At 43.0% G+C, this 9,222-nt stretch overlaps 1 protein-coding gene across 1 annotated transcript; it reads right to left on the reverse strand.

The window, feature by feature from the left end:
• Positions 1–1,128: 1,128 nt before the first annotated feature.
• Positions 1,129–8,986, reverse strand: ACTC1 (actin alpha cardiac muscle 1). Its single transcript, XM_036736891.1, has 7 exons — positions 8,882–8,986; positions 7,735–7,885; positions 5,075–5,399; positions 4,111–4,272; positions 3,772–3,963; positions 2,412–2,593; positions 1,129–1,458 (listed from the first exon to the last, which is right to left on the reverse strand). The coding sequence occupies exons 2-7, from the start codon at positions 7,861–7,863 to the stop codon at positions 1,315–1,317; spliced, it is 1,134 nt and encodes a 377-aa protein (XP_036592786.1). The 5' UTR covers positions 7,864–7,885; positions 8,882–8,986; the 3' UTR covers positions 1,129–1,314.
• Between the last annotated feature and the right edge of the window lie 236 nt (positions 8,987–9,222).

Consider the following 9,222-nt stretch of genomic DNA (forward strand, 5'->3'; position numbering starts at 1 on the left):
AATTCTCTAGGTACTTCCAGGCACAACTGTCTAACATTGTAAGATACAGAAGAGTTCGTGATTTGTCCTGATGTGATAGTTTCCACACCAGCTTCTCACTCCACCCCCCAAAGAAATAAGATTTTTTTAAAAGTTAAGGCATTCTTATTGGCTTTGAGGAAACAGAGATAAAAAGGAAATAGCCCTGCCTTCAAGGGACTTACATTCTACTAGGTCTCAAAGCATTTCCTGACAGATCTCTAAGCAGGTCGCCTCACTCTCTATGGTTTGCTAAAATTCCCAGCAGGAAGAGCAATTGAACCTGCAGTACACCTTCTACCCAACTCTGATCAAAGACTTCACTGTCAGCATCCCTCCCCAAGCCAGGGATTTGAAGATTTCCTTTCATTTGAAGGAAAATGAAAAGTAGCTCCCCCACACCAAAAGTTTAGGGATCTTGAGCTAGAAGTTAGCCACAGAAAGGATCATAAGACCATAGATTTAGAACTAGAAGATTCTTGGAGGTCGTTGAGTCCAACTGCCTTCAATTTGCAGAGGATGAAATGGAGCCCCAAAGGACGAAATGAGTTGCCCAGTTAGAAGCATTTAGTTTCTGACTCTCATTCATGGTTTTTTTTTTCCTTGTCCAATCCTATCAGGTTATTGATTTGTTTGCATGTATTTGGAATCAAGAAGAGACAGCTGGCATTAATGCTTCCCCATAAAAATGTATAACCCTCAGAAGACAGCCAAGAAGTTCCAAGTGTTGAGAATTTAAGCTAATTCATTTGGCATAGAATGGAAAATAATCCAGAATGTAACTAACATATGACCTCTGAGTTGTGCCCTAAAATAACTGATTCCCTAGGACTGCTTTATCACATCCCATTTCTTATTGACATTGAGTTGAATCTTATCGTTTCTAACAACAGTCATGTTTGAGAACTCTTGCGTTCAAGGTCTTAAATCCAATTTGGATATTGTAACTTTCCACTGAGACTCACAACGTGCATCTGATTAATTTTGTGAAAATGAAGTGTTGAAGTGTTGTCTGTTTCAAAGCCCCCTAATGTATAAATGAATTCTCACATCTCCTCCTCCATACCCACCCTACCCCACCCCAACCATAAAAATATCAACAAGGAGTAATGTAGGTTGCAAGTCCCGGTCTTGTTTATTTATAAAGCAATAAATATTAGAAGCACAAATAATTTGCACATGTGTGTAAACAAACTGTACAATGACTGAAGAGAGTTCAGGTAGGGTGATATGGAAGACTCCAAGAAGCATAACATTGTCATCCTGAGTGGGAGGTACACTGAGGGAGAAGGCACTTTAGAAGCATTTGCGGTGGACAATGGATGGGCCAGCCTCGTCATACTCTTGTTTGCTAATCCACATTTGCTGGAATGTGGACAGGGAAGCCAGGATGGAGCCTCCAATCCAGACAGAGTACTTGCGCTCAGGGGGAGCAATGATCTGGACAAAGAGAAACAAGACTTTTCCAATCAGTATTCTGAGTGACACTGATAAAAAGAAATCAATAGGAAAAATGCAAGCCATTTGTGCTGGGTTGTCTATGTTTTCCCAAAGCTTACCAAAAGTTGTCTAATTTGGGGGGACTTTCCCTCTATTTCCATGTAGATGGCCTCACATATTTCCATTACCAAAGATTATTTAGGATGAGAAATGCCCCCACCCTCTAGGGCCATGCCAAGAGCTTGGTGCAGTGGCAAGGATGATGGAATTGGTATCAGAGTACTAGCGTCCAAATATTTGTTCCATCACTACTCATCTGATCTGGGGTAAATTGCTTAATCTCTCTGAGCCTCAATCTCCTGATGTGTAAATGAAGAGGTTGGATTAGATGTCCTCTGAGGTCCCTTCATATGTGGCTGGTATGTCCTTGGCAACAAGCTAAGGTCAAGGGTGAAAGGCAGAACTACACTGGTAAATATTTAACAACCAGACCTCCAGGAGGGCGGGAATGTATGCACAACACACTTTTATGTCTAATCTGTGTTATTAACATTTTCAGTCCATCACTCAATGACCCAATCTCTTACTTGTATTAGAATTTGTCAGTTTCTGAGGTGTAAATGCTCAAATTGAAAATTCAGCAATTGACTTTTGCCAACAAGCATGAGCTGGCTCCATCACACCCCTGGATTTAAGGGTGGATCAAAGGTGAAGTACAAGGACAACATGGGTGCCAGGCACAAAGGCAAAATGTGTGCCAGGAGCTATTCTAAGATCTATCTTTTGTGAAAGCATTGTAAAAGTCACATGTCCTAGGGATGGGGACTAGGCACTAGAAATAGAGAGAGCTAAGTGCTAAGCGTTGATAAGGTAAATGTGTGAGAGAGCTTCAGAATACAATCCTTCCAAGGTTTCAGGACCATCCTGTCTTTTGCCCCAAAGAGGCTCCTTACCTTAATCTTCATGGTGCTGGGAGCCAGAGCAGTGATTTCCTTCTGCATACGGTCAGCAATACCGGGGTACATGGTGGTGCCTCCAGATAAGACATTGTTAGCATACAGGTCCTTACGGATGTCAATGTCACATTTCATGATGCTGTTGTAAGTGGTCTCATGGATGCCAGCAGATTCCATACCTAGGGACACATGGTAAGGAATTAAAAAGAGTGAGCTCAGGCAAACAGAGGGAAAAACGAGGAAGAACAGGATGATAGATGTAAGTAAGTTGTCACAATTTGTCTCAGTAGCATATGCTCGCCTATAAAATAAAATCCATGTGTTGGTTAAACAGGTGTTTCCTAAAAGGGCTGACAGTTAATCCACAATGCACTGCCAGGTAATGCAGAACTGAATTTCTCATCGATTTGCTATAGTTGTTAGATATGTCAGCAGTTATGATGAATGAGGGCAAAAATATTCATTTAAGATAACACAGTGGTGATTACCAGACTAGTTCTAGATACTGGTCCTAAAAACTTTACTCTAAAATGATTTCTTAAGAAAAGATTTCCAATGATGCATTCTGACTAACTTAGCAGGGATTATCTGATTGAGAACTCACAGGAATAAGTCAGTTTCCTCTACTGAGTCAACCTCTTAAGTGAGATAGAGCAATACTCATTGTATTACCTTGACTCATCTTTCCTTTTGTGGTGAAATCTATGCCGTCCCTTATGTTACCAAGGCAAAACATTCGCTTTTACAGTGATTAGTCAGTGGGACTGACACGCCCAAGTGGGCCCTATAATAATTTTAAATAGAAAATGGAATCATAGAGCTGGGAGAGACCTTAGAGATCATCTAATCCAGTTTCCCAAACTGTACTCCAAGGAACCACAAAGCTCCCCAAGGGGATGGTGGTTGTGTTTTAATGAGCTTTATGTTGTTTGATACTAGGCATTAAAAATAATAATTTTAGAGGATTTCACTACATGGTTTCTGCCAAAGTTTTTTTTTTCTTTTGGTTAATTGAGGGGCTTTTGTACTACAAAAAGTTTGAGAATTACTAATCTAGTCATAAAATCATAGCTCTACAGGGACCTCAGAGACCATCTGGTCTAACAGCCTCACCCTGCAAATAAGGAAACTGTCCCATAGTCTCATTTCCCTAGGAAAGAAGCCAAAAGTCAGGTAGATTAGTAAATTTCCCAAGTTAGCGGCAGACTAGACTAGAATTCAAGTCTCTGGAATCCCCTTCCCCACCCATCTACTGCTCATTCCATTACACCTTACTTTGGAATATGGAAAAGGTTCCTTGTCCCTAATGCCTACATGGGAAAAATGATTCATTTGGCTCACTTCTTCTACAACTCACCAATGAAAGAGGGTTGGAATAGAGTCTCGGGACAGCGGAAACGTTCATTGCCAATGGTGATAACCTGACCATCAGGCAATTCATAACTCTTTTCCAGGGAGGAGGAAGAGGCTGCTGTAGCCATTTCATTCTCAAAGTCCAGGGCAACGTAGCACAGCTTCTCTTTGATATCACGGACAATTTCACGTTCAGCTATAAAAATAAAAGAGAGTCAGCCAAGTTTGGAAGCGTATCCATTGCTGAGTGGAAAGTAAGTTCGTTAGAGAAAGGAAACTAACAGACCCCTGCTGACAAGCCCACATGTACACACACAGGAGAAAGAGAATCAAATCAACTTACCAGTAGTTACAAAGGAGTAGCCACGCTCAGTGAGGATCTTCATGAGGTAGTCAGTTAGATCCCTACCAGCCAGATCCAGACGCATGATGGCATGAGGAAGAGCATAGCCCTCATAGATGGGGACATTGTGAGTGACACCATCACCAGAGTCAAGAACAATTCCTGTAAGAAAGAAATGACAAAAATAAGGTAAATCCCTAAGAGCAGCAAAATTCTTTAGTCATAACAAACCCAGGAGAGAGAAGCTTGCTTCCAATCTTGGCTGCTGACAGATACCAGAGCTGGGCATTGGCCCAGGAAAGATCAGATCTCATCTACAGTAGAGAATACATTACCATGTAATGGATGCTAAATCTGAAGCCAATCAGTCACAGCTCACACTTTTAAATAATGAAGTAGAAAAAAATGATTTCACTACACTTACAAATGACCACATCTTACCAGCCACACCTCCCTTATTTAAAGATTACAGTATCCTGCTTTTTGTATAATGTTTGTCTTGTTTCACTACTACATAAAGGTTATGTACACTTTAGATAGGAGAGATAAGTAAATACTACTTACTGGCGTTTTACTCTTTCTACTTAACCATGGATCTTGTGAATTAAAATATAAAAATGAACTTATTGATCCACATTTTGAAAAGAATGAAAATTCACTTTTGGAGTTTGCATGGTGCCTTCCACATATGTAAGCAAATGTAAAATCACTATATTCCAATTTGCAACATGTTGCAGGTTCTTACCATCGTATCATGTCCCTTTGAAACAACAGGAGAATTGTTAAAGTTCTTAGCATACTTAGGAGGACAACTGTCCTATAAACTCCTGGTGTTATTACTGTCTCGTTAAAATGACAGAAAGAAAACTAATTAAATTGCCTTGTGCTGCAGGTTTTTCCAAATTCTCATAAAAGCTCTATTCACTAGATTGTCTCCGCAGTCAAGACAGAATATCTTTCATACCTGTGGTACGACCAGAAGCATACAAGGACAGCACCGCCTGGATTGCCACATACATGGCAGGAACATTGAAGGTCTCAAACATGATCTGAGTCATCTTCTCCCGGTTGGCCTTGGGATTCAGGGGGGCCTCAGTGAGGAGAGTGGGGTGCTCCTCAGGGGCTACACGAAGTTCATTGTAGAAGGTATGGTGCCAGATCTTTTCCATGTCATCCCAGTTGGTGATAATGCCATGCTCAATGGGGTACTTTAGGGTCAGGATACCTCTCTTGCTCTGAGCCTCATCACCTACATAGGAATCTTTCTGACCCATACCCACCATGACACCCTGTAAAAAGGAGGAAAAGATAGGGAGACTGAGAAGTAAAGCTCCCTTTCTACCAACATTGATCAGTAGGCATCACTAACCAAGGCAAAAAGAGATGAAGTAGTTTGTGGTGGAAAGAATTCTGGACTTGAAGTCAGAAGACTGGACTTGGATCTTAGCTCTGTGTTTTACTGGCCTAATGACTATAGATAAGGCATATAATCTCTCTAAACCTCAGTTTGATCACCTGTGAGGTAGAAATAATAATACCTATACTACTTAATTGGGATTTTTTTAGGAAAACATTTTAAAAACTGTAAAGTATCACATAAATGCATGCCATTGTTAATAATAATACTATTTTGTGTTATATATGTGTGTGTAACATATATATATATATATATATACACACACACATATGTTGTACACACACACACACACACACACACACATATACTAAATAACTCCTGGACTTATTTTCCCCACTACAGGAATGGATGAGTAAAACACACTATAGGAAATCTATTTCACTGAAGGAAACATAATAGGGAAGGGACTTCAGATATCACATAATAATAGCTAGTATTTATTTAGCACTTTAAGGTTAGCAAAGTACTTTACAAATGTTATCTCATCCTCACAAAAACCCTAGGAGATAGGTGCTATTATTATCCCCATTTTACAGGAGAAAAAACTGGAGTTAAGTGACTTTTCCAGGGTCACATGATTACTAAATGTCCCAGGCAGGATTTGAACTGGAGTCTTTCCTGATTCCACACCCAGAGCTTTTCTCCACTGCCCCACCTAGATGCTACTAGGATCTCTCTCATTTTGCAGATGAGGAAGCTGAAATGAAGAGAGTTGAAGTTATTTGTCCAAGTTCCCATAGACAATAAATAGCAGAATTGTCATTCAAACTAAGGTAAATTATGTTAAAAAAACTAATTCAAATGAATATATATACACATATGTAAATATATACATATATTTATATATGTGGGGGGTATAAAATTTCTTTTATGAATGACACCTAAGGGGAAAGTTTTAGGATTCCCAGAGGGGATAAAAAATTATAAAGAGCTAGGCTATTATCACCCTGACAGTGAAATTTAATCTCCACAGAACCAATATAGCATTCATGTGTTATAAGAAGTTCTGACTAGACCAGCTTGGCAGCCTTGCCTGGCTGGCATGTTGCAGACACTCAGAGGGTGACATTTCTTGTAGTAAACAAGGTGGTATGTTACTAGCACCATTTCAATCACTAATTAAACCATGCCTGGATTTTTAAGAAGCAGTAGCAAGGGATATGAGACATAATTGAGGGCTAGGAAAGTCTCTTGAAGGAAGAAGAAAAATGGGGGTGGGGGGTTGAAAGGAGTTTTATTTTTGTAGAATTCTGTTAAAAGACAGAAAAAGGAAGAGAAAGCAAAGTGTATGGTAAATGGAAAAGGAGAAGCTACGTTTTTGACAGATAATTCCAGAGGGCATAGTTGGAAGAGAGTGGGTTAATATTTGGGAAATGGTATGTATGTATCTCGTATGTATCTATAGGGAGAGCCAGAGGAAGGATGTTAAGTTCACTGGTAGGATTTCAGTGAGGCAGTTTTTGCTGGTGTTGATTTTGGTTTTTATGTTTTTGCTTACTTGGTCTTGGGACAGATTAAGCCATCAAGGTTATAAAAAAGCAAGGTCATACTTAGGGTTGTTGTGAGGGTCAAAAGTCAGATTTCAAAGTAAGCAAGGAGGCATATGGGAAAGAGCTCAGGACCTGGAGTCATGAGCTCCCTGCCTCTGACATTAGCCGTGTGGCCAGAAGTCTCTGAACCTCAGTTGGCTCAGCTGTAAAATAAATGTCTACCTCCAAGTGCTATTTTGAGGCTGAAATGAAATAGTTAATGTAAAGTACTTTTCAAACCTTGAAGGGCTATATAAGATCATAGCTCTAGAGTTGAAAGGAGTCTCTGAGGCTTTCTAGTCCAACCTTCTCATTTTACAGATGAGGAAACTGAGGCTGAGAGGTTAAAGTGACTTGTCCAGGGTCACATAGGTAATAGGAGGAAGAGCTAGCATTTGAACCCAAAACCTCTGACTCCAAAGCTAGTACAAATGTCGAGCTATTTTGTTATCTTTCTTGTTTTTGTTGACCCTCCTTCGTTCTCGAAGAGGACCAATGACATTATGAGGGTGATGTCTTATTCTTATTAAATATTTCGTGGGATGGGGATGAGGAGGACCTGAGTAAGGGATGAGGTATGGAGGTCAGAAGAGTTAGGGGGAAGGGGGGAGGGGTTGCTGGTGGAGTAGAGGCTCCTCCAGGCCGTAGATTTGTGTTAGAGAGGAGCGCAAAGGTTACCTGGTGACGGGGGCGGCCCACGATGGATGGGAACACAGCGCGGGGCGCATCATCGCCGGCAAAGCCAGCTTTGACCAGCCCAGAGCCATTGTCGCAAACGAGAGCGGTGGTCTCCTCGTCGTCACACATCTTGCTGAGGTCTCTAGGAGTTCTGTGGGTGGAGGAGAGAGAGGGGAGGGTCACGCTCCAGAAAGTGAGATGGGACTGGTGGGGGACGGGTAGACATTAACGAAGGGGGGAGGAGCTAGGGATAAGGTAGGTGGGAGGGGGGCTGCACTTGGGCTCCTCAAAGGGAACAAAAAAAGCGATTTCGTTGCGGGGGGTGGGGTGTCAGAGAGAAAGGGAAGACGAAACAAAGCAAGAAGAGGGGATGAAAGAGCAAAGGACTGGAAAGAAACCATTGGTCGGTGCTCGAGGAGATAGTCACCTTTCCCTTCTGTGGGGTAACAAAAAACTGTTTGAGACCAATTACAACTGCACTGAGCATTCCCCGACTTCGCTCCCTGGCGCCTGCCCTCAGTATCCCCAGTATCCCCATCCTCTGCTCCTGGGCCGGCTGCTGCATGGCCCTGGGTTAGGGAAAAGCGCCTCTAACTCGAGCCCACTCCTAGGCTGGGTCTCAGAGTCAGCCCCATTCAGACTCCAGCCTGGGCTCTAGAAAGCTTGCCCTTCTCCATCCGGGAAGCTGGAGGGTAGGTACCGCCAGCCGCCACTGCTCCCCCAGTCCTGGTCTAGAATGGGACCCCTGAGCCCGCTCAAGCTGAGAGATGGCTAGGGAGTGGGAAGGGGTCGTTCCCACAAGAAAGAGAAGACAAAAGAAAACGAGAAATGCTCTCTGTCCATTCCCTATTCTACCCTCAACATCTCCCAAGTGGAAGGACCAAATAAAAAGAAAGTTGGTACAAAATCAAACAAGTTTTTTTTTTTTCGGGAGGGGTCGCAGTGGGGAGAAAGAGAGGGAGAGCAGAAAAAGAGAAGAAAAGCAGAGAAAAGAAAAGAAGTAACTAAACGGTGCCCCAAGCCAAGCGTGCGGACCGCCTGCTCTGCTCTCCCTCCCTCCCCACCCCTCTGTCCTGAGTCTCTGGTCCTACTTGGCTGGGAAGAGAAGCGTGGATGGGACGCTGCGCCAGGTTCTGCGCTGACTCACCAGTTCAGCACCCGCGGCTCAAGCTCCGGGGCAGGCAGACGCTTGGTGTCTGGAGCACAGCAGCCTCGCCGCTTTATACTGCTTTGATGGACGGTGTCAGTTGGGGCCGAGAGGGGCCAGGGGGTGGGGGGACCCAGGCTTGCCACCTTGCCCTTATTTGGTCTCCTTCACGCCATTAGGGAGCGCTGAGTCCATTCATGGAGCCAAGAGAAGGGGAGAGGCAGAACAGGGGGCCCCCAGACCATGTAAGGTAGGGGAGGGGGATTGTCAAGGGGATAGCCAAATAGGGAGTCCAGGGAGGGGGTAGGAGAATGGGGGAGGATGAGGGGGAGGGAAGGTCA

The sequence above is a fragment of the Trichosurus vulpecula genome, chromosome 8 (genome assembly GCF_011100635.1).
Source record: "Trichosurus vulpecula isolate mTriVul1 chromosome 8, mTriVul1.pri, whole genome shotgun sequence".
NCBI lineage: Eukaryota > Metazoa > Chordata > Mammalia > Diprotodontia > Phalangeridae > Trichosurus > Trichosurus vulpecula.

What these genes read in the sequence shown, in the direction of transcription:
- ACTC1 (XM_036736891.1), bottom strand. Translation starts at nt 7,863, where the DNA reads ATGTGTGACGACGAGGAGACCACCGCTCTCGTTTGCGACAATGGCTCT. An exon ending in ATTCCAACCCTCTTTCATTG is followed by an intron (nt 2,594 to 3,771) that starts GTGAGTTGTAGA and finishes ATGTGTCCCTAG; the next exon opens with GTATGGAATCTGCTGGCATC. An exon ending in CCAGCACCATGAAGATTAAG is followed by an intron (nt 1,459 to 2,411) that starts GTAAGGAGCCTC and finishes CTCTTTGTCCAG; the next exon opens with ATCATTGCTCCCCCTGAGCG.